The 26,601-nt window shown below is 35.0% G+C and overlaps 1 protein-coding gene across 8 annotated transcripts in view; it reads right to left on the reverse strand.

Annotated features, from left to right (window-relative positions):
* The window catches only part of ADGRL3 (adhesion G protein-coupled receptor L3), an 854,829-nt gene that overhangs the window by 125,660 nt on the left and 702,568 nt on the right, over positions 1-26,601 (reverse strand). For all 8 annotated transcript variants that reach the window (XM_078001870.1, XM_078001869.1, XM_078001868.1 and 5 more), the window contains 4 exon segments: positions 9,183-9,366; positions 8,164-8,286; positions 3,099-3,307; positions 1,954-2,130 (listed from right to left, as the gene is read on the reverse strand). In XM_078001870.1, the coding sequence (XP_077857996.1) occupies positions 1,954-2,130; positions 3,099-3,307; positions 8,164-8,286; positions 9,183-9,366 (693 nt within the window).

Raw genomic sequence — 26,601 nt, forward strand, 5'->3', positions numbered from 1 at the left:
AAACTTTTGAAGCCAGTGTTCATATCTTATATTATTACACTAACATATATGTGCTGAACTGAACAGTATGGTTAAAAATACACGTTATTTCACATTTTATTGAACTTGTAAAGACAATTGTTTTGAAAATACTATTTACCAGTTACTAAAGTTGAAAGCTAAGTAGTATTAGTTAAATAGTGAAAAATTTTAATGAATTGTATGAAAGAATGTTCAATCTTTGTGAAAGCCATTCCAGGGTTTTAAGTACTCATTTTCTTTTCACAATGAAATATGTACCATATAATTACAGCAGAGGTATTATAATATAAAAAGCTGTGAAAACTAAGCTTTAACTTTTGCATAAAGTGTTGAAGCTATAAGTGCTTTTCCCTACCAAAGCAAAATACCAATGCTAGTTCTAAAGACAAAAATTTTGTATATATTATACAGGATTAATAATCTTAAAGACTAATACATATAAAATTGTATTTAACTTATAAAGACATTTTTTAAAAAACAAGAAGCTATATTTCAAGATTTTTTTTTTTTTTTTTTTAATTTGAGACAGAGTCTCACTCTGTCTCCCAGGCTGGAGTGCACTGGTGCAATCTCAGCTCACTGCAACCTCTGCCTCCCCCGTTCAAGCGATCCTTCTGCTTCAGGCTCCTGAGTAGGGGGGATTACAAGCATGCATCAACGCTTAGCTAATTTTTGTATTTTTAGTAGAGAGGGGTTTTGCCATGTCAGTCAGCCTGGTCTCGAACTTCTAACCTCCAGTGATACTCCCGCTTTGGCCTCCCAAAGTGCTGGGATTACAGGCATAAGCCACCATGCCCAACCTATTTTAAGATTTTAAATGTCATTATCCATTTAGTTTAAGACATACAATATTTATTTTAAAAGTATTATTTTTGTTGAGCATCTTGTTTCAAAGTTCAAAAATTAAATTTTTAATGCCACATAATGTATATAATCTATTAATAGCCTTCTTCCAACTGATAACAATTGGTGGAATCCAACATGTGGATCTGAGTCAGCCTCAGTTCTTAACTATTGTGATGAGGGAAGCAAGATATTTGCATTCTCGAACATCTCTGGCCATGAAGTATCTTGCTTGAAATAAAAATTGAAGTTTTCAACCCCATACATTTCTATAGGTTAAGTATTAATATTACTCAGTGTTAGCAATAATCTTACCTACTACTGATGCACTGACCTGCTTAGCGTTTTTTTCTGTTTCCTGGCCTAGGCCTCCTAAAATCTGATAGTTACTGCATTTCTACCTTTTACTGTTATCCTGCTTGAGTTGATCTCCTGAAACCCTGTCAACCTTCCCTTCCCTTGCAAACTCATAGACTCCATCTGACAACCCTCTATCCATATGAAAGCTAGTCACACTGGGAGGAAATTGATGCAGCCATGTTTCTGACTTTGGAAACTATCTATCATCTGGAATTTTCCTTAGAGTAATGTCTTCTTGCATGGGCAGAACCCATTTCCTTATGTCAGGGTATGCCAAGTCCTTTGCACTATCATTCTCTGGGTATTGTGCTTGAAGGTTGCTTTCCCAAGAGTCAGTTTGACTGTATTTAACCTATGCATAGCTCTTTACTTTTCCACCTCACTAGTCCCACCTTTCTAAACCAACCCCACTGGCCTTTGGTCCTGGGGTGCTATCTTACCCCGTTCATGAGGTTATGGTCTGACATTTATTATACAAAATAACAGGGGGACTAGGGGAAGTTTATTAAGCAAACTTCAATTTTAAGAACTATATTGATAATAGGAAAAGAGATAACAAGTTCTTTGAATCATCCACAAGGATATGGTTTGAACATCGAGAGTTCCTTAATAGAATTACTACGAAAGTAGAAAAACATTGAAATATGATAGCCCATATAGTTAGGACTATTTACAGTTAGTGATCATATTATGTACTAAAACATTTTCATTGTATGGTATATATCTTACCTTAACTTCCACATGTGCCATCAGTACTGCAAAATTTGTTAGGTGGTTACAAGAGCATGTAGTATGTGTCTTATTTGTTGTCAGGAGCCGACAGCCTTGTGTTGACCAATAACCTGTCATTGTACGCTTGGAGTAGCTCCAAAATGAACAGTTAGGGTTGAAATTTTCCTCTGACTGCTAAAGGGGAAAAAAGTCCACAAAATCAACAACTACTTTATGATCATGTAAATTAAGTTGGCATTTTCTTTACATATAATACAACTTCATATTCTATCTTTTTTTTAGAGATGTCTACCAATGTTTCCATGAATGGGCCTCATCAATTCTAAGGGAAACTGAATATATGCTGTTGTTTGTTCCCTCTGACTAGAGAGGAGTGCACTATTTTTTTAAATTAACAGTAAAACAACATACTAGTATCAATGTTTCAAAATCACACTAATTAATACACATTGCAAAATAAAGAGGTTAATTGCTCTTAACAACCAACATCTGAATGGATGATCTTTAGAAATCTTTGTTGAATTTACAACCTCAATCTTTGTATATATGCAAAAATATATCTTCACATGGACATAATTGCTTGAAATATCAAATATAGAACCATGTCTAGTTCTGTTAATGTACTCCTATTCTTCTTTAAAAAACATAAATAGTATTGTGAATATTTAAGGTATACAACACAATGTTATGAAATACTTGTAGATAGTAGAAAGGTAACCAAAGTGAAGCAAATTAACATATCTATCATCTCACGTAGTTACCCGTTGTTTTCTTGGTTTTGTGGCAAGAGCAGCTAAAAATCTATTCATTTCACATGAATCCCAAATACAATAGAATTTTGCAATATTATCTATGATTTTCAGGCCGTATTTTAGATCTCTATACTTGGACTAGGTCTTTTTAGTTATGGAGAAGCATTTATAAATCCATCTATGAATGCTTTCACCATAAATATTTACAAATACAAGGATGATTCTCCTCCAAATCTTATTTCTGAAAAAAAATTACCACTATATTGTACAAATAATGAACTGCTATATGTCAAACAGAAAAAATATTAAAAGAAAATTAATACACTTAATGTTCAGTGTTATAAAAATATAGATAATATGAACAACCAAGTTAATATGCCATTTTCTTACCTTGATATGTTTAACAGTAAACACCACAGGATCAGCCAAATAAACCTTGTTACTGAACTCTTTGTTTATTGCTGCCGTAATAACAGGAGAATTGACAATAACAGAATGATTTGTGGACAAAGCTTCCGTTCCCAACTTCATACTGGCATTCTCCGTGGACAAATAAGGACCCAAGTTGTTATACAGCACAAAGGCCACTCTGATCTCTCCTAAAATAAATGCAAACTCTGATTAGTTTGTCCATTCTACTTAAATTAGTTAGTACTAATGAAACAGAAAATTAAATTCATATAGTATGTATTCACACAAAAAATTCAGCATTCATTTCAACCAAAGTACCAAGTCATTTATGAGAGGAAAGTCAAATTATGCTAAAACAACTACATGCCACTATTTTAAAAAATGAACCTCAATCCCTAACTCACTCCATACTCAAAACTAAATTTAAGATCGATCATACACCTAAACATGAAAACCAGAATCATAAGGCTTCTAGAACAAAATATAGAAAAATATCCTTGAACTTTGAAGAAGGCAAAAATGTCTTCAATAAGACCCCAAAACATTTATCATAAAATGATAAACTAAACTTTATCAAAACCAAAAATCTATCAAAATACATTATTAAGAAACAAGCAGACTGAAATACATTTAAAAATAAGATTCATTAATATATACAGCATTTTTACCAACTAACAATAAATTAATGGCATCTTAAAATGGCAAAAGACATAAATACACACTTTAGAAAATAAATAAAGGAAAGGCCAATAGACACATGAAAAATGATCAGCATCATTAGTAATTAGGGAATGAAAAAATAAGACTACATTGAGTTACCATTTCATACCCACAAGAATCTCTAAAATTGAAAAGACTGACCACACTAATGTTGATAAGGATGTGGAAGAAACGGAACTCTCGTACACTTCTGGAGGTAGTATAAAATAGTTCAACCATTTGGAAAAAATGTTTGACAATTTCTTATAAAATTAAACATACATCTATCTTTCCTAGATAAGTGGAAACATATATCCACCACAATACATGTGGATATATATCCTTATTCTTAACAGTCCCAAACTGGAAACAAGTCAATTATTATTTATAGGAGGATAAATAAATTATGGCATATTACATAATAGAATATACTATTCATCAATAAAGAACAAACTATTGATACATGGAACATCATGAGAAAGTCTTAAAAATATTTTGCCTGGTTAATGAATTCAGACAGAAAATGGTATATACTGTATGATACCAGTTATATGAGGTCTTAAAACACTGGCAAATTTTGGCCGGGCGCTGTGGCTCATGCCTGTAATCCTAGCACTTTGGGAGGCTGAGGCGGATGGATCACAAGGTCAGGAATTCAAGACCAGCCTGACCAACATGGCGAAACCCTGTCTCTACTAAAAATACAAAATTTAGCCAGGCATGGTGGCACACGCCTGTGATCCCAGCTACTCAGGAGGCTGAGGCAGGAGAATAACTTGAACCTGGGAGGCAGGGGTTGCAGTGATCTGAGATTGTGCCACTGCACTCCAGCCTGGGTGACAGAGTGAGACTCCGTCTCAAAAAAAAAAAAAAAAAAAAAAAAAAAAAAAACTGTCAAATTTTGTCTACAGAAATAGTAATGAGAAGAAAGTTTTATTAGGCGAGGAGAGGGAATAAGAAGACTGGTAAAAGACATGGGAAAATTTTCTGGGTACAGAAGAGATTTATTTTCTTTCTTTTTGTGATATTATAAAAGAATGTACAACTGTCAAATTCCCAAGCTAAATGCTTCCTCAAGCTAAATGTATATTTTAGTGTATGTAAATTATTTCTCAATTGCAATGTTAAGGAAAACACATAAGAATTCACAGTCTTTACTGTCTTAAAACTCAGCTGTCATGTTATTTTAAGGTCACTGTTTCCACAAAGTCAACAAGTCCTTCCACCTTATTTTTTTCCTTTATGACAGTCACTTAAATGTAATCCTCTATGAAGTGAATTGTCTCTTAACACACTTTTTAAAATTATATTATTTCCTTTATTTAAAAAAGTCAAGCCCTATATCTTATTTCTGGCCCCAACTACTATGGTTACTAAGAAGAGGAAGTCACAGTCCCTATCTCTGAATCTTAGAATCAAGTGGAAAAAAAGAAAATTGAGTCGTGTGAGGAGATAGGCAAAAAAAAAAAAGTTACTTTTTTTTTTTTCCTTTTTTTGAGGAGGAGGGCTATTTAACGTCTAACTCCCGTGTTTGGGAAATTCCCTACTCTTCGGGATTTATAGACACAAAATGGACATGTACTTGCTTTCCTAGCTTATTGTGAATAGGTTGCTCTGGGCACTTCTGCTAGATGCATCCAATCAGATGCAGTAGCCTCAGATATCAGATGAGGAGCTAGTGATACAAATAGGCAGGGAGTGGTACAGCAACAGCAGCAGCAGCAGCGGCACAGTTACTGCTACAGAGTTCACTTGCGGCAGCAGTGACATTTCACAGCAGTGATTTTGTGATGTAGTATAGGCTGCTGTCAGCCTCCTTGCTCTAGTGTATCTTCTGGGCCTGATTCTCCAGCCGTCTCAGTGATTCTATGAGATATCCATTATCATTTCCGTAATCCAGCAAAGAGATTATGATGAGAGCTATATAATGGAAGAGAGCATTCTTATCTAATCTACAAGTGTTAATACAGTACTGAGCAAATCATAGTAATTCACTAAATACTTATCTGTTATAACATACAATTTAATTTTGTTCTTTCCTTCTAGATTTGGTATTAAAATGCTGATTTTTGAAAGGTGAAAATTAAGAACATTCATGCATTTTTCTTGTTGACATTAAAAACTTCAATTTTAATTGGTTTATAATTGGCTGATAATTCATGCCAATTTCCACTTCCAGGATGGCGTCATTTTGCCATCCCACCGTGTGTTACCAGCACACTTAGTCACTGGCAATTCTCTCATATTCTCTGTTCTAAAATGAATGCTTAAATGTGACTTTAACAAACAAAAACAAAAACAGGCTGGGTGTGATGACTCATGCCTGCAATTCCAGCACTATGGGAGGCTGAGGTGGGAGGATCCCTTGAGGCCAGGAGTTCAAGACCAGCCTGGGAAACACAGAAAGACCCTCTTCTCTATTAAAACAAAACAAAACACACAAAAAACAACTATACGTTAATTTAGAAAATAAATGAACACAGAACTGAATTTGACTAATATATTTCTACATGTCTTCGGATACACAGCTTTGTGTCTGAAGGTTCACACATTTATTGTATACTTAAGTAGTGAGTATATAGATGTATAGATGAACCAGGCACTGAAGTACTAGGGTTACATCAGTGAACAAGATTAGACAAGGCCCCTGCTCCCATGGAACTTACTGCCTGGAGGGAGACCCAGGCAGTAAGCAGGCAGATTGAAAAATAATAATAATATTATTTCTTATAATGGTAAGTGAATAAATGCTATGAAGAAACATTGGCATAATCATGGCTAATGGGGAAAGAGTGATTGGGAAAGAGGAGTTTACCTTAGAGGAGATAGGGAAGACTCTCCTTATAGAGGTAGATTTATTCTAAAAAGTGAATGATAGAGAGGGTGCCATGAAAAAAAAAAAAAAAAAAAGTAAAAATTGTATTCTAAGAAGAAAGGTTTAAAAAAACAAAAACAAAAACACCCCAAACCTGATGCAGGAACATGCTTGGTGTGTTCAAGAAACAGAATCAAGATTACTCTGTCTGGATCACACAGAACATGCTGAAGACAAATGTGAGGTGTGGCAAATGAGGCAGGAAGGAAGTGGACCAGGTAGCACCTGGCAGGCCTAGTTAAGTCATGAGATCTCATTGTAAGTGTAAGTGGAGGTCAACTGGTCAGATGTATGTTTCAGGAATAACCCTTTGTCAACAGGATATACTATTGGAGGGCAAAAGAGTGGAAGCAGGGAAACAATTTAGGAAGCTAATGCAGGAATCTAATTTTGCTCTACTTAATCTTACTGCTGTCTCAAAAATTTTCTTAGTCAAATGAGTAACATAAAAATGATTTCTAAGTTTAGTCTTACAATATTTCTAACATTTACAGACCATTTTATTCTGATGACAACAAATGTAAGTTGTTTTTCTTGATATTATTTATCAACACTGTTCACCCTGCAATACGAAATATTAGCATTAAGTTGGTGACTAGGAACTGAGGTCATCTTCCTATCACCTGGCAGATTAAACAATCTCCCTTTCTTGGCAAAAAAGAAATATCTCTGTGTGTGTGTGTGTGTGTGTGTGTGTGTGTGTGTGTGTATGCATATATGTACAAATATGGGAAAGAGGGGTCTATTTTAGAGGAGATACATGTATATACACATACATATAATATATACACACACATCTATACATACATATATACACACACATACATATATACACACACATACATATACATGCACATACATGTGTGTAAGTTTAAACATTTTTTAATATTAGTGAAGTTTGGGACATACTTTATAAGATTATTTATTGAATTTTAATTATTTTCAGTGTATTCAATTTAGTAGTAAGCTAAGCTGATTATATTTATAGTTCCATTTCCCAAAATCATCTCCTTACATTTAAATGTTTGTATGCTTTGCAAAGAAAAGCATAAAAACTCTCAAAAAGAAGCTGAATAAGCCAAAAAAAAAAATTTAATTAAAAGTAAAATTTCCATAAAAAATTTTACAAGTGAAATCTGCACACTCAGTGAGAGTTCCTCCTTTTGAGGAAAGATGTCAGATCCTCTGAATTTTGTTGTCCATAATTTCCTTTATATTTAAGTTTCTGGCAACTGAAAAGTAATGGAACAATTTCCAAATCTGATTGGTAATTTTGTAGAATAAATATCACTGTAATATTGATGGTGCTGTACAGTAGAGAAAGAAGAGGAAGAGGAGGAGAAAGAGAATAGTGTAGGAAAAGGAAGAGGGGAAAAGCTCCTCAATAGTGGATCTAATATTCTGGGCCAAAAAAGAATGAATTGATGCAAGTTCAATCCCCTCAAGCTTAAAAAATAAACTCTAACCTACCATTTCGGCCATTTTGCTTTAAAGTATTTGCAGACAGCTGGATAGTGCTTCCATGGCCCATGTTTTCTGGAAATTTTAGGTCTTCTAAGTTTCCTTCTGTGCTCAGTCTTGCAACTTCCAATTCTGTTAATATCAAAGAGATACCCGTGCTCATTGAGAAACATACCTAAGCTACAATAATTTCCTAAATCATTGCAGTATTTCTGAAATCAAAACACTGGAATTCTCGTTCTATTTGTCATGATTTATGAAAATCTTTCAGAAAATATATTGTTCGTATTTTATAAAAGTAATGCAAATAAAAGTTATTAAAATTATGTAAATAATACAAACATGTCAATAATAAAGCCTAAAATTTAAAATTCAATCCCAAATTGTAATACATTGTCATTGGCCTTAAGTTTCAAAATATAATCTTTATTTTATAAATTAAATAAAAATCCTTTTATAATCTAGAGCTGTACTATCCTATCAATATTGATCTTTAAGCCCAATAAATTTGAAACAGCTTTATCATAACTTCTGAAATAAAAGTGTTAGCTACTCCTAATCCACAATAAAAATAGATTGATATCCTTTATAAGTCAAATAACATGATTATCAAACACTGTTTTATCATTTTCACTCAAATGACTTACTTCTTTATAATGTGAATTCAAAGATACTCTCATTATAACTGAAATAACTCCTAATAGTCCTGTATTAAGAGGATAAAATTTTAAATGGTATAATACATACATAAAAGTCCTTTAAAAAAACAAACCTCACCGTAAGTGATCTCAGGCTACTATGTTCAATATTGAACCTAATATTGAAATGTCCTAAGACAGATAGCACACATGATTTTCTATCCTTTTAAGCCAATGACAAGTGATGCCCTCTTTATTTTAGAAAAAGAATGACTTTTCTCCATTGAAATAAAGTATCACTCATATCTGGGACACCAGAGATACTTTTTTCTTTTCCCTCTTCAGATATACAACAGTGTCTAGACCTTCTGAATAACAAAGGCCACTTACTAATATTGTCTGTGTTCTCCCTGACAATGTCAGTCTTCAAAAGGTTATCAGCCAGCACAAAAGCACTTTCCTCCACAGTATGAAGCAACATGGTGGCCGCACGTAGCTGATCGCTTATAGTCAGGTCTCTCCACGCATTCAAAGCTTGTGGCTGAAGGAGGTTGTTAACTGTCTCGACCATTGCCTATATAAGAGGATGAAAAGAATGACAGAGGTCTCTAGTGAACCCACATAGCTGTCAGAAATCCAGGTGTACATGTTGCCCAGCAAGCAAGGATCAGCAGTGTGCATGAGTTCAGTATTGTCCCAGCCTCCCCTGTGACATGCTGCAGCAGAAGCATTCATTATTTTGTTCTGTAAAACCCTAGCTGAGACTTTGCAAAGCAAGAGGAAAACCTGTTTTTGTTTTGAAAGACAACAAATAAAGTCATGCTTTCTTCTTAGAATCAATAACACAAGCTTCAACAAGACTATGATCACATAATTAAATTATTTGGCTGGGGAACTGTTGACAAAAAATTTAAACCAAGAGTTTTACCACATGACTCAGAGCAAATCATTTTTTCTGTACATTACCATAAAACTGGATGCTGAACACAACAGAGATTAAAAGGATGACCATAAATGTGACAATCCAAGAATTTGTTGCCTATAGGTTGATGACTCACATAGCAAACCTATCTGTTTTTTAGCCAGCTAGTAAAATGTCAGAATGGGGAAAATATCAAAGCATACATACTCCAGGGGCTTTAGATATGTTATGTACAAAGAGAAACGTTCTTCATGCTGTTTACTACTAAGAAGGGGAATAAACAGTTGAACCTTACTACCTATGGTCCTCAGGTGTTTTATCTTTAAAAAATCAGCAGTACACCCACACATAGAGACAAAACACTACAGTTCTCATTGCTTCATCCAAAAGAATCATCTCTATAGTTACAATTTATATATTTCCTGTGGTTTGCTTTATGCTGTCGGTTACAAAGAAAAACAGTTCTCCCAATAAGGTCTTGGGTTTCATTCAAACATAGAAAATTGTAAAATAGAAAGATACAATACCTTCAGCTTGAAAGTGATCATCCCTGAACACAAATCATTATGAAATATGCATCTAATCCAGAAATAAAGTTGAATAAACAGCCAACACAGGCACAGTTACCAGGCAGCACGTAAGTGTTTTAAAACAGGACTCACATTATTGACACATTGGCAGAGGGGCTGGGAGAGACTAGAGAAATACCCTCCACAAGGCAGTGTTTTCTCCTGGCTGGTGTTTTCATAGTAACCAAGTAACAACTGTTAAAAATTCAGCTTCCTAATGAAACACCTTGGCTGCCAATTAACACCAGCTTCAAAAACTAATTTGCCTTTTGATAAAAGTTGTTTTTCTTGATATTTTCCCAGCTATTCCAAGTTTTGGTCAAAAATCAACATCACTGTACTTTTAAGTAAAATAATCCTACTCACAACTTGCATGCTTTGGATTATTTTTTAAAAGAGGAACAACACAAACAAATCAAAAAAGTCTCTCACAAGTTTAAACACTGGACATTTTAATATAGTGTGCTTAGCTCTGTCATTTATTCTTGGTGTAAAGCATGACCTAGTAGCCAGACAAAAGTATTTCTGGATCACAACAAACTGATCCGCTTTCCAGGAAGTTCTCTATAAGGGAATGCCAACAGGATATGCCAAACAAAGAGATGCCAGATAGGAAACCAAAAAAAAAAAAAATAATAATAAAATAACAACTTTAGATATTTTCTGAAGCAAAACAGAAAACAAGAGAACACAGACCTCTTCAGTGTAAATAAGTATTCTTTCAGGGATTAGATGATACTGTGAATTCATTAAAAATGCTCTGAAAATCCCACATGCAAGAGAAATTATGCCTGTTCTTTATGGAGCAGCCATTTTAGCTGCTGATAATCTTAATAATTAGTTAATAATCTTATAATAATTAATTAAAATCTTACCTTAGGGGAAATTTTATTGGGCATAATATATTTCTCTTCTGTCCTTTATTGTTTTTATTTTCATAATTTAAGAAATGCAAGATGAGAAAAAAGGAAAAAGAAACAACTATGGTCAACTCCGAGAACGTTCCAAGAAAGAACGTGTTCCAAGACTAAATTAGGAAAAAATAGAAAGTCTGACTAGACCTATAACTAATACGGAGATTGAATCAGTGATCAAAGCCTCCCAAGAAAGAAAAGCTCAGGATCGGATGGCTTCACTGGTGAATTCTACCAAAGTTTTCTGCACTTAAAGAAGAATTAACACTAGTCTTTCTCAAACTCCAAAAAATATAAGAGGAAGGGACACTTCCAAACACATTTTTATGAGGCTAGCATTACTTTGACACCAAAGCCAGACTAAGACACCACGAGAAAACTGCAGGCCATATCCTGATGAATACAGATGCAAAAATTCTCAACAAAACGCTAGCAAACTAAATCCAACAGCACTTAAGAAAAAAAGTATAAACTATGATCAAGTGCAATTTATCCCTGAATTCAAGGAGAGTTCAACATAAAAAAAATCAATGAATGTGATACACCACATTAACAGAATAAAGGATATCACATGATTGTCTTAATAGATGCAGAAAAAGTGTTTGACAAAATTCAGCACCTTTCATGACAAAAACTCAACAAACTAGGAACAGAAAGAAGTTACCTCAACATGATAAAGGCCATGTATAAAAGCCCTTAGATAACATCATACTCAACACTGAAAACCTGAAAGCTTTTCCTCTAAGATCAAAAACAAGGCAAAGATGCCTACTCCTGCCACGATTCAACATAGTACTTGAAGTCCTTAGCCAGAGCAATTAGGTAATAATAATAATAGGCATCCAAATTGAAATGAAAAAGCAAAATTCTCCCTGTCTGCAGATGACATAATCTTATATACAGAAAACCTGAATGACTCCATTAAATATATATATACATAAAAGACTGTATGTGTGTGTATATATATATATGAAAGACTGTATATGTGTGTGTATGTCCTTTAAATATATATACACACATAAAATGCTGTATATATGTAAGTGTGTATATATCTATAAAATACTGTATATATTTGTGTGTATGTGTGTATGTGTATATATATATATTAACTAATGAACAAAATCAGGAACGTGTTTACAACAGACTGCTTTATCTAAAAAACTTTGTATGTCTTTGAACCGACAGCAAATAAATCAAAGGTACCATTTATTAATTTATCTTAGTTTTGCAACTGAAAAAGTGCAAGGTGCAATATTTTTTCATAGCTACAAGTATTCAACAAGTGTATTCTTCAAGATAAGGCAGTCTTTAGGAAGGCTTTCTACTAATTTTGGGCTTTAAGCCCAAACAATTGCCAAGTTTACTAAAAAGCAACACACTCAACATGTGGCCACCAAACCTAGGATTTGGTGAGTTATGACACCAATTTAACATTTATTTAGTCTGCTCAAAGACACACCTGTTCACCATTGCTTAAGTATAACTGCAAGGAAATGTTTACACAAGGATCGAGAGATAGTATTCTGTAGTTCTAAAATCAGAGTGTGGGATTTGGAACCACATCCCCCAAATTGTACCTTCACAGTGCCTCTTACTGTGTGACACTGGGCAAGTTACTTAACTTCTCTGTACTTCATCTACGAATTTGGTATGATAATATAATCATTTCAGAAAGTTGTCTGGCTCATAACAAGTGCTCAAAATGTAACCTTGTTTTTACTTTTAATTGATATCACAGTCCAGTGTAGGAAGAAGGGAAGTCTTCACTTAGAAAGCACATTTCACATCTGATAATTGCTAAATAGCCACACTGAATTGAGATCTGGAAGGAATAAATCTTCAGTAATGCAATCTGCATAATTTGGTCTCTTACACAACTACAGAAGCCTATACTACCTGAAGCTTTGAGGAATTGGAGAGTAAAGGCAACATGTGTATTAAATAGTTCATAATGATTTTTTTAGAGACTTGAATAAAATGCCCCATTTCCTGCTAGTGAGACAGCACAATTAAGTCCATCTTAAAAGCTTTATAATTATAAATGACTTAAACTTTCTAAAGCTTGCTGACATGTCCCTTTACTAGCTAAATGAAGGTTAATTAAATAGTTACAACTCCTCAATGAATACCTATATTTGGATTTCCTTATACATTTATGTATTGTATATTTTATTCACACACTATGACATCTGGTCACAAGATAATTATTTTTTCTCAAACTGGTTATTTGCATTCTTTTCATAAGCTCAACATAAGACCTATTATATTTCAATTTGAGAGTAGGTAGGGGTGAGTATTATCCTTTTCATCATACAGTATACTCACTAAACTCTCAGTGACTTTTGACTGTTTCTAAAAATCAAACACAAATGGGAAAGAGCCAAAAGTCATTTTGATTCACACCAAGATTATGGACATACCATATCCTACTAGACACATATTTGCATTATTTTTTAATGCAACATTATTAGGACCCTTATCATTAAATTCAGACCTTAGGCGAATTCAGTTGACGAATATTACTCATAGCATATAATTCTGATATGTTCGTTAAGGATGCTGTATACTTTATAATTACACTTTATATATTTCAAAATACAGAGTTTATTTGTTATAGCTACTGCAAAAGCCTTTGCGAAAAACTGCTATATATTTTTGCAATGACAACTTTTGTCATTATTCCAGGAGGATGTATTTGTGAAATAGCCTAAGATTTCTCAGGAAGAATACACAAAAGAATCAACAGTGAGAAACACATGAGTGGCACCTCTTACCCAGGTGAGCAGTAAATATCAAACTATGAAAGTAAGCAAAATCATCTGGGGAACTTAGTTATCCCCTCTTCCTCCATTTGAAAATCATAAAAATAAATACTCCAATAGAAGGAATGCCTTATGGAAAGATGTATAAATGTCTAACTTTACCACCATGGCTTTTTTGTTTTTCTTTTTGTTCTTTTTTTTTTTTTTTTTTTTTTTTTTTTTGAGACAGAGTCTCACTCTGTCGCCCAGGCTGGAGTGCATTGGTGCCATCTTGGCTCACTGCAAGCTCCACCCCCCGGGTTCACACCATTCTCCTGACTCAGTCTCCCGAGTAGTTGGGACTACAGGCACCCGCCACCACCCCCGGCTAATTATTTTGTATTTTTAGTAGAGACGGGGTTTCACCGTGTTAGCCAGGATGGTATTGATCTCCTGACCTCGTGATTCACCCGCCTTGGCCCCCCAAAGTGTTGGGATTACAGGCGTGAGCCACTGCGCCCGGCCTTGCAGACAAGTTTTTAAATCACTAGCTCATTCAGGTTTTAGCTCAAATATCATCTGCTCTGAGAGGTCTTCCATTATTAGCAAAACCAGGGGAAAGGTGGGGGAGAATCCCCCCATCCTTAAATCTATTACCTGTTTTGTTTTCTTTGTATCATATGTCATTATCTAAAGATGTCTCATATATTTGTTTACCTGCACAACTATCTTAAACTTCCCATTAGACAGATGGCGAGCTTTCTGAAGGAGGAGACACTGTCTCATTTACAAGAGCCCAAAGCAGTGTTCGGTAACTCCTAGATGAGGGTTTTGCCATCCGTGATAACTCATACGTAAGTCAGTTTTCTCCATTTTCATATCAGCCAAAATAAAAATCTCTGAAGTTATTAGTTTGATGAGTATAAGAGCAAAGAATAAATAGAAATGATAAAACTTATTAGCTAGCCAATACTTCCCTGAATTAGTCTCACTTCAGAGAATCAATACCCCAGTGGGCTCTTAGTCCATTTGGGCTGCTAGAACACAATATCTTAGACTGAACAATTTTATAAACCACGGAAATTTATTGCTCACAGTTTGGAAGCTGAGAAGCTCAAGATCAAGGTACCTGTAGATTCATTGTCTGGTGAGGTCTCACTCTCTGCATCCTCACAGGGTTCAAGAGAGAAACAAATTACCTTGGGCCTCCTTTGTAAGGGCACTAGTAACATTCATTCATGAGGGCTTTGTTCTCATGGCCTAATCACCTCACCAGAAGCCCCACCTCCCAACACCACTATACCGCAGAGTAAGTTTCAACACATGAATTATGGGGAGACTCAAGCAGTCAGACCACAGAAGGCTCCCATTTTAGTATTTGTTTATCTTTAACAGAATTATCCATATTTGTATCTGGTTTTCTCACCAGACTACAATGTCCTCAGAGAAGAGATCATATTCATTTGTGTTTTCCCAGAGTAAATTTTAGTGCTGTGATACCTTTTAGGTATTCATTAATATTTATCACATAAAGATAAGTTACTTTTATTATCAAATTATTAATGACATTATATACAATAGGAAAATTGAAAGCATCCTTTTTTGTTTCTTTAATTTTTTCCCTGTCTCCCCAAATACTTCTGAGAGAATAACGTGTTCAGATATCACCATAATTTGGGAGGGAGGCAGGGTGAATGAGAGGAAGTTAAGATGACAGAGTTCAGAAGGAGAAAATCTGAACCACAGGTTATTATAGTGAACACAGGACACTATGAGTAAGAAAATATATATATATATATTTTATAAAAAGTTTTCCATAATGTTTCCAAAGGTAATTTCTAATGTAATTTAATAAGATTTCATTAAATATGTATTATATGCAAAAAACTAGGTAAGGCACTGTTGAATGAGGTTAGAGAAGAAAACATAGAGTTTGCCTTCAATTTACCTATGATCCAGCAAAAAACAGATCTAGAAACCCACAGCATACAGCAAAAAAGTAACAGATTCTTGCTGGAGAGGACCATAAAAACATCCCAGAAAATGTTTATTTTTGAGTTAGACACTAGAGGATGAATACATTTTCTTTGACTCTGAAGAGGAAATCCAAAGCTAAAGTACATAATGAGCAAGCTGATGATGATCAAATAAAAAAAGCAAATTGATATTAGGCAGCCCAATACAAAGTTGGAAACAATTATTTCATAATAATAGATACATTTGTACTAATGAATTGCCTAAATTCTTTTGAAAAACAGCCTAGTAATATACATTATATTTTACTCTACTTCCACTTTTTAAATATGTCTTCCTGAATGCATTATGTCCTTATCAATATATACCATAATCATGCTGAATAATGCTATTTTATTATATTATTATTTTATTATATTATACAGTTACATTTAAATATTTTTCTTCATATCTAAATCTCAGGATATATTAAGGAAGAAAAATATATTTTCAGGTCTCTGCTCCCATTTCTTGCTTTCTGAATGTATACACTGTAGATAGATAGATGAAAATAGTATCCATTGATTTATAATTTGAAATAATAAAAACAAAATGTTCTTTAATTCTTTGACTTCTTGATATAAAGTTTATCAGTTGAGAGTAAAGTAAAATGAAGCAAAAGTTTAAAATCATTACTGAATAGGACACATTGTACTGCAATCTGCGTTTAGATATTGATTCAAATCAAAATGTAAAGGTCAAGTGTTAGAAGTGTCTTCAAAACAGTTTATAACTTGCAGGTTTTTTATTACAAGTCAAGTTGAATGACTGATATTTACACATCTGATCAATAAACCTAAGGTGCTTTTTATAACCACTGTCATTTGATATTATTAAGTATATAAAAACCACTAATCTCTGAACTACCTTTTATATTACAGTGAAGTGCTGGCATTTTCAAATCTTAATTAAAATTAGATCATATAACACAAGTGACCTTAATATAGCAATAAGGACCTTTAGGAGTAAAACAAGGTGAAACTAAAATTTCATAGAACAGAGTGTGTCTTTAAGAGACCCTTATTTTTTTTAAAGCATTATTTTTTGCAAACTGTATTTGATCATATCACTGTTTAATTCTACTTTAGAATGAAATGACTGAATGCTGTCAAATAAATCTCTATCATGTTACAGGAATTAAATGGATCTACAGACCTGACTTAAACTCCTTGCTAACTCAATATTCATTCAACAAATATTAATTGAGCATCTTCAATGTGGCAGTCAACTGGGATGCAGCAAGAAAGACAGATGTTCTCCCTTCCCTGAAGGTAATGGCAATATAGTGAGGCCAGGCAATTAAACAAGTAATTAAAATCCAACATGGCAAGCATTATAATGATGGAAACATAGAGTTCAAGCTCTGTATTGGAAAAGCTCCATGAAGTGGGACATTTCCAAGATGAAACTCAACACTGAACAAAGAGACAAAGGGCACAACATGTGCTTACAGGCACAGAGGTGAAAGAGAACAGGCACTGCGAAGGAACTGAAAACAAATTCCTTATGGTAGAGCAAAGAGTATAAGGGGTTCAGTGGTAAGACTGGTAAGTGAAGGCTAGATTTCAAAGAGGTTTGCAAACTACGTTAAGGTATTTACAATTCTTCCCAAAAGTGACAAATAGTCACTGCAAAAAAAAAAAAAAAAAAGAAAATTTAAGGTAACAGAGTGATACACAGTAACAGTTAATATTTGTGGAGTGTATTCCAGACCTTGATATGAATGGTTTACATGCATTAACTCCTTTAATTTTCGAAGTAACCCGGCGAGGTATAATTTATTATCATCATCTTACAGTGAGAATACTGAGACTCATAGAAGTTAAGTAACTAGCTAAAGGCTAATTAGCTAACATAGAGTAGAACCAGGGCTCAAGTACATGAATTCTGGTTCTGGAGAAAAAGAAAAGCAGGGATTATTCCAAAGATATTTAAAATGATTTGCTGATTAGCTAATGTCAGTTGACGAGGAAAAGAAAGAAGTGCAATGCGTAGAATTTGGGGTAGTCAAGGAGGTAGCACTTACTTCAAATGGGAATTTTGTTTTTCAAAAGGTAGTGGGCATAAGAGTATATGTGTGGGTGGAGAGTATGAGTAACACAGTAAATTCAGGTTGCCTATTTTGAATGGAATATACAGTGTTGCACTGAATAATGATGTGTTGCTCAACAATGGACCATGTATACCATGGTGGTCCCATAAGATTAAAATGGAGCTGTCCTATTCAGGTGTACTAGCTTTTATCTTTTTATCATATTTTTACTGTATCTTTTCTGTGTTTAGATACACAAATACTATTGTGTTATAATTGTCTACAGTACTCAGTACAGTAACATGCAGTACAGGTTTGTTGCCTAAGGAACAGTAGGCTATACCACGTAGCCTAGGTGTGTAATCTGCTATCCCATTTAGGTTTTCGTAAGTATACCCTATGAGGTTTGCATGACAGCAAAATGAAGCATTTCTCTGAATGTATCCTCACTGGTAATGCATGATTGTAATTGAATGGCATCTAGATGGGCCTGAAGCTTATATAAGATATCTGATATTCAAATATAGTTCATGAGATAGTTTGGATATTTTTCCTTTTAAATCTCATGTTGAACTGTAATCCTCAATGTTGGAGGTGGGGCCTGGTGGGAGATGTTTGGGTCATGAGGGCGGAGTACTGTCCTCACATAGCGAGTGAGCTCTTGTGAGATCTGGTTGTTTAAAAGTGTGTGACACCTACCCGACTCCCTCTCTTGCTCCTGCTTTTGCCATGTGATATGCCAGCTCCTGCTTTGCCTTCTTCCATGAGTAAAATCTCCCAGGGCCCTTCCCAGAAGCTAAGCAGATGCCAGTGCCAAGCTTGTACAGGCTGCAGAATCATGAGCAAATTAAACCTCTTTTCTTTATACATTACCCAGGCTCAGGTATTCCTTTACAGCAGCAGAAAAACGGCTTAATACAATGCATGCATCATAAATTTAAGTAGGCTTATTAAAGCCATTGATATATCTGAAATTACCCAGATAAACTGTGTAGAAGAAGAATTGATGGTACAGAAACACTAACAAAATAGAGGGGCAAATGAAGTAAGAATAGTTGACAATGAAGATGAAAGAGTAAGCAGTCAGAGAGTGTGGTATCACAGATGGAAAGAGGGTTTTCCTTGGTTTCAAAAATAATCAAGAAAGTGTCCAAAAATTCTTCTTTTTGAACTAGAAATAATAACTCTATTTTTGTTGCGGGTAACAGAGTGATTGTAAAACAAAAAAGAAAACCACAGAGATACTGCTTTTGAGGAGCAATCAATACAATTTTATGTATCAACACTTCGAAGCAGGACATCTATTCATTTAATTAATATTTCTTGAGCCCTTAACACATGCCAACACTGTTCTAGACCCTTGAGATACATCTTAACAAAGCAGAGAAAAAATAATCTTAGAACTGAACATTCTGGCAAGGGAAGCAAATAATAAACCATATACTGTTAGAAGATGCAATGTACAGTGTGAAATAAAAGAAAATAGACAGGATAGGGGGATCTAGAATCAGGGATGGTGTTGGGATAGAGGTTGGCTTTCAAATATGATGGTACAGACGGGCATCACTGAAAAGGTAACAATTCAAAAACGACAAAGGAATTAAGAGAGTTAGCCATGCAGGCATCTGGAAGAGAAGCATTCCAATCAGAGAGAACAGCCAGAATAAAAGTCTTCAAATGGAACTTTTGAAGGTTTGCATGGTCCAAAACCTTAAAATGGCAAGCGTCTGGAGTAAAGTGAAGGAAAACAGTAGAGGTGGGAGGAGGGGCTCAACCACTTCAACTGAGATGCTGAAGAATGGTTTGCAAATGAACATTGGGAATTCAGTTATAGATATGGAAAGTTTGAGGTGTTTATTACACAACAAAGTGAAGCTATTGAGAAATTGGCTGGAAAATTGATTCTGGAGATCAGGAGAATGGTCTGTGCCATGGATAATATTTGTAGGTGATAGACGTATAGGTAGTATGTAAATCAATGAGATCACCAAGGGTGTGAATGTACAAAGCTTAGACAAGAGGACTAACTGTTGTGCTAGGGGGCACTCCAAGCTTAAGGGTTTGAGGAGAAGAGGAGGAACCAGCAAAGGAGACTGGAAATAAGTGTCAATTAGGTAGGAGAAAAATAAAGTGAGTTGTCCTAAAGATAATACATCAAGGAAGAGGGGGTGATCAGCTGTGCTAGATGTTTCTAATTAATCAAGTAAGGTATGGATTGACTACCGACTGTTGGTCTAGCAGCATTTAGAAGTCATTAATGACCTCAACAAGGTCAACAAGGGCAGTTTCAGTGGTGTAGTGGGGGCACAAGCCTGAGGAGGTGAATTTAAGGGAGAATGCGAGGAGAGGGACTGGCAACAGCAAATGTTGAAAAGTGTTGTCAGAATTTCTGCTGCAGTGGACATACTAGTAGGCAATCAGAAATTTGAGCCTGGAGCTTGAATTAAACAGTAAATATTTGGAGACCACTTAATATGTGCTAAATACAATTTAAAAGGTCCTGAAGATGTAGAAATAAAAGTGGCACTGTTCCTTCCCAAGCAGCTTATTGATAGAGAGAATGAAGAGACATTAAAATACAGCTTGATAATTGAGGAAATTGTAATAGAGGAAAACTGAGTGTTGTAAGTTCGCATAAAAGGTCATTCATTCAGACTAAGTGGGACAAAGAATGCTTCCTTAGAGTGATTGACATATGAAGTGAGTGTTGATAGGTAAATCAAAGTTACTGGAATAAAGAGAAGGAGAAAGGAAAGCAAATCTAGAATTAATCCAAGCAGAAGGGGCTGTGACTATAAAGGTACAAAGACACGAACTGAAAGTATTTAAATCCTCTGGCAGTGTAGGATCTGAGGAGGAGCCAGTTAAAGGGGTGAGAAATTAGCAACAGGAGTCTGATATTCAAGCACTGTAGTTCAGAAAAGGATTTTTTTTTCTATAAGGATAAAAAAGAGTAAGGGACAAGCTGAATAGGGTCAAGTCATGATCAAATTTGCATTTTTAAAACATTACTCAGACAGTAGGTGGAATGGATTAACAGAGGAATTTGACAATGTGTAAAGCAGTTGTTTAAATTTTTTTTTTTTTTGAAAATCATCTACACAAGGATAATAGCTGAAGTTATAAGAATCAATATCAGAGGAAAACAAAGTTTGCAGCCAAAGTCATTTTGCAAAAAATACGTCATGACCCTGGTCAAAGGTTTTTAATAGCACTCAGATGCTTGACTTTTTTCTATAGCCTTCTCCCTCAACCCATTGCTTCAGGCACATTTGTCTTTTTTCTATTCCCTGAACTCTCCAACCACTTGTCACTTGACCATCTCGGCCTTGGGTGACCTTTGATCTTGGATTGCTCTTCTCCAGGTAGTCACATTGCTGAATTGCCTATCACTTCCTTAGAAAGTGTTCCCTGATCTGCATGAAATTAAGTAATCATAAGGTCATATTTACTCGTATGACTGCTTTAATTCTTTGAATAGCATTTCTGCAATCTTATTTTATTACTTTGATTGATTGACTGATTTACTGGCTATTTTTCTCCATAACTCCAGCTGGCTGAACTAGGGTGTGAGCCCTAAGAGACAGAAACTCTGTCTGTCTTCACCCCCGAATCCCTGCACCTGAAATAGTGTCTGAATGAGCTCAACAAATGTTGCCTGATTGAATGAAGGAATAAATCTATGCTTTTCTTAAAGTATATATGTTTACTGTTTTTTAATAAAAAAGGTATTTTTCAGACTTTGAAAAGGAGATACTTGTTGGAAAGTCTGAAAAACTGCCACAGCCTAGCAGAGCCAATTAAATGTAATATGATATCCTGGATAGGATCCTAAAACAGAAAAAGGACATAGATAATAAATTTAAAAATCTGAATAAACTGTGGACTTCAGTTAATGATAATATATTAACATTGGTTGATTAATTATTATAAATATACCATACTAGTGTAAGATGTTAACAATAGAGGAAGTTGTTCATGTCAATGGGAACTTTCTATCAGACTTGATCAATTTTTTAGATTTTCTAGATACAAATCTAAAACCGTTTCAAAAAAATAGTATCTATTAGTTTTAAAAAGACATATTTACAAACAGTTTTAAATTACAGAAGTATATATGGTAAAAGCTGAAATTCCATTTATAGAACACCGTAAAACTCCACACACAAAAAATCACTTTTGACAGTTCATTGTGGATCTCTCTAGACCTGTAAATATTTATGTATTTATTAGAGCAAACTCAGTCCGTACAATAAGGTTGTTATCTGTCGTTTTTGGCTTGCTTGTTTATTTTTACTTGAAAATATATCACACCTATCTTTCTAAGTCAACACAAGTTCTACCTCACTGTTTCTGAGGCTAGGAAGTATTCCTTTATTTAGTAGTTTATTCAACCGATTTCCTACTGATGAAGAGGTAAGTTGTTCTGTTGATACAAACACTACCCTAATCTAGCTTGTGATCCTGTCTACACATTTACTCTTTTCCAGGGCGGAATGCTACCCCATTGTGTGGGTCGGCCACAAGTTACCCCAAAGTCTTTTCTCTCGACAAGGAGAACAACACTGTTTTGTGATTGTATGACAAGATTTATAAAGAAACAGTATAAAAATATAGATGTGAGTAAAAATAGTCTCCTCTGGTAAGATATTTAAAAAGCTAACAGGCCGGGCAGGGTGGCTCACACCTGTAATCCCAGCTACTTGGGAGGCTGAGGCAGGAGAATCACTTGAATCCGGGAGGCGGAGGTTGCAGTGAGCTGAAATCGCGCCACTTTACTCCAGCCTAGTGACAGCAAGAATCCGTCAGAAAAAAAAAAAAAAAAAGAAAGAAAGAAAGAAAGAAAGAAAAAAAAAAAAGCTAACAGTGATCATGCTTTGGAAAAGGACTGCTGAAAGACCGTGAAGAGAAAAGAGGCCGGGTTGAACTAGGCAACCGCAAGAGGGCACCACTGAAATAGACAACAATGTCAGTGGCGTGCCCTGGAGTTAGTAATGCAGAGGTTCCAGAGGGAGGGAGAAATAATTATTTTCTACCTTTAGAATTTTATACCATGTGTCTATATTAGCTATTCAAAAAATTACTTAAAAGGTAGAAAAATGCAATCTGAGAAGTTTCAAATAGCTTTTAAAAGTTTTGTTTTGTTTTGTTTTTAAGACAAAATGATTAATCTCAAACTATGACTAACAGAACAAGTAGAAGAACATTGTTATCTATATCTAGGGTTCAAAAGTTACCTTTGTATTGTCAAAAATCTATGGTAGGTTATTACATTAAAAATGAGTAAGATTTCACTGTTATTAAATAAGAAAAAGAAAAAGCATTTTCGTTGCATCTGAAGCTGCTAGTTGCCCAATATCCCTCTTGTGTTAGACACAGAATCATTGGACACTATGCCCAGCTGCAAAGCTGCACCTATTAATGAAGTATTTAACCATGCAAATAGGGTGGCCGACATAATATAATAACAAATAGTTTGGAGAGACTCCTGGAAAGTACTAAAAGGGACAAATCCTTCCGGTACTTATCCTTTTCCTTCTTCCTTTTGGAAGATTGGCATGACGTGATGATTGGAACTTAAGTAGCCATCTTGTCATCTTGGGGATGGAAACGCATGTGCTAAAGATGATGGAGCAAAAAACCAGATGCAGCCTTGGTCCCTGATGATTTCATGCAGTTTCCAAGCTAATCTTGGACTGCCTCGTCTGCATTTTTCATATGCAAGAATAAAGCCCTGGTTTGTTTAAGCTACCATAGCTAACTTTCCGTTACTACCAGCTGTCCAAGATTCATATATTAAACAAAGGAATACATAAAAATTGTAACTCTGGGAGCAGTCCTAAAAAATCATTTGTTTGGTTCCACACCCTCAGACAACTACTTTACTGCAAATTGGACTTCAAAATTTCCATTTCTTTTCTGATCTGTACCAAAAAAGTTAATGATAGTTTCAGAAAGTAGGATCTTAAATCTGTAATGTTGTTTTTTTTTTTTTTTTGGTTTTTTTTTTTTGAGATGGAGTCTTGCTCTGTTGCCCAAGCTGGTGTGCAATGGCACGATCTTGGCTCACCGCAAACTCCGCCTCTCGGGTTCAAGCAATTCTCCTGTCTCAGCCTCCCGAGTAGCTGGGATTACAGGCATGTGCCACCATGCCCGGCTAATTTTGTATTTTTAGTAGAAAGGGGTTTCTCCATGTTGTTCATGTTGGTCTCGAACTCCTGATCTCAGGTGATCCACCTGCCTCGGCCTCCTAAAGTGCTGGGATTACAGGCGTAAGCCACTGTGCCGGACATGTAATGCTGTTTTTAATATCGTTTGCCTTCTGGTTAGCTATGTAACCATCAAACTATTAAATAAATGGAAAAGTAAATTGATATGTATTCTCTTGCATTTGCATAGAAATAATATCTATTTATTTTCTATGTATTTAAAACTTTTCTGAAGGTAAACTTATGTTCAGAAAGCACTGATGCATAGAATGGACTTTAAGTAAACAGTTTTACAATTACATAATGGCCCAGACTTTGATCAGAAAATTAAATAAGAGAAGAGAATACAAGTTGGTGCAAAGAAGAGAGAAAACATTTTTGTTTTAGATGACAACATTTTATTTAAAAACAGAAAGACACTTTTTTCACACCCTCATTAGAATTACTTCCTGAAGCATTCACAAACCATGCATATACAAACAGCAGCTGGAACATTTGTTTATTTACAGGAAATGTACAAAACGAAGGAGGCAGAAATGGCTTTCTAAAGCAGCCATTTCTATCTAACCTGACACATTCGCCAGGGGAATTGTGAGAGATTCCCAGAATGATGTTCTTTCCACGTCAGTGCAGAATCTCCATCATCAACATCTGTCACTGTCCTTTGGAAGTTTTTAAATCATTAGATTTACAACTTGACCTGTTCACATTTTTCAATAATACCTGTGTGATTACTCTGCTTACATTACTTATGATTTTACTCTTTTGATTCAATGATTGCTTTGTATGTAGTAGCGTTTAATGTCTACAATTTATAGAAAGGAATTCTTATAACCATTCTTTATCTGAAAAAAACTACAGTACTCTGGTTTTGTAGATAGAAGTCACTTTCTTTGATCTCAATGTCTTTTAACAATAGGTTTAGGGCACCAGAAACATGCAGGGTGCAGATTTATATTTTCTTTCTTACTGACATAAATCAAGTGCAGATTTATCAAGCTGTGAAATATATTAAGTTCACAGGGTTTTAACAAAGGGTTACCAAACCACAAGAACCTGCTGTGATTCAAACTACTTTCAGATGTCCTTTTAATTATATTAAATGAAAGTTTGGGTTGGCTTTGATGCTTATGGGCAAACATCTAAATCTCTTGAAAGAGCTGCTAAAAGTACTCCCTGTTGCTGCAGTTAATATACTACATTGTATGCACACTGCTAGCCAATTTATTCTAGCCACTTTAACAAGGATATCCAGCCTGACAGGCCACACAGAATAGTATCACAAGTCAAGCAAAGCACAAATCATTAGAGGACTCTGAAAGTTGTTTGACATGCACCACAGAGCTCTTTGTCACACAGCCAATTAAGTGACCAAACAAGGAACTTGAAAATACTCATTAATTTCTTCCTAGCAGTATAAATGGAGCTTAGAATCCTTCTTGTCTTATGCACCAAAGGCACACAAGTAAAACTGGCATAATTCAATTTGCACTTTGTCAAAGGCGCAAGTAGCAACTTTGGTTCACAGAAAGTGTGCATTTATAATACAAAAAAATTGAAAAGAATGGGCAAAAATGTTTAGATATTGCATGTAATAATGTAGACATGTGGGCTTTGGAATTTTTTTAATTATCAAAAGTTGACATTACTTTTATCTTTGAAAAGCTGTATCAGCATTTCTGAGCAGATTCAGCAGCACTTCACATCATTTCATCCTCTCTGCAATAACTTCAGTTGACTCCAGGATACCATACTCTCCTGGTGCTCCTCATTCCTTAAGGCTGTTTTTTAGTCTCTATTGCTGACTTCTCTTCATTTCCCCAACCTTTTCATGTTACAGAGTCCTGGGGCTCAGTCCTAGATTCTTTTCTTTTCTCTCTTTATACTCATCCCCTTGATGGATTCATCTAGAACACTGATTTCAAATGCCACTCTAAGCATAACACTACCAAATAATTATTTCTAGGCTAATCTCACAAATGAACACCATGATTGTATATTTAATGACATATTTAACATCGATATTGCATGTCTAATAAGAATCTCAAACTTAACATGAGCCATAGTGGAGTTCTCTTCCTGACCCTCCCAAATTGGCTGCAGATAGACCATCTCAACAATTAACGGCGACTTCATCCTTCCAATTGCTCAGGCAAAAAACATTCTGTCATTTCAACTCCTCTTTTTCTCTGAAAACTCCACACACTCTCTTAGCGAATCTTATTTCATTTTTTTTAAAAATTCTGAATCCGAATAATTACCTCAGTATGCGCACTAATATACTAATCCAAGTGGCTGTCATTACCCAAATGGTCACCCAGCTTTGGCCCTTACTTTTCTTGCTATTGGCTACTCTCTACTTGTAACACACATCAGATAATTATCCTCTCCTCAGAAACCTGCAGTGGT

Source organism: Macaca mulatta, chromosome 5 (genome assembly GCF_049350105.2).
Source record: "Macaca mulatta isolate MMU2019108-1 chromosome 5, T2T-MMU8v2.0, whole genome shotgun sequence".
Taxonomy (NCBI): Eukaryota; Metazoa; Chordata; class Mammalia; order Primates; family Cercopithecidae; genus Macaca; species Macaca mulatta.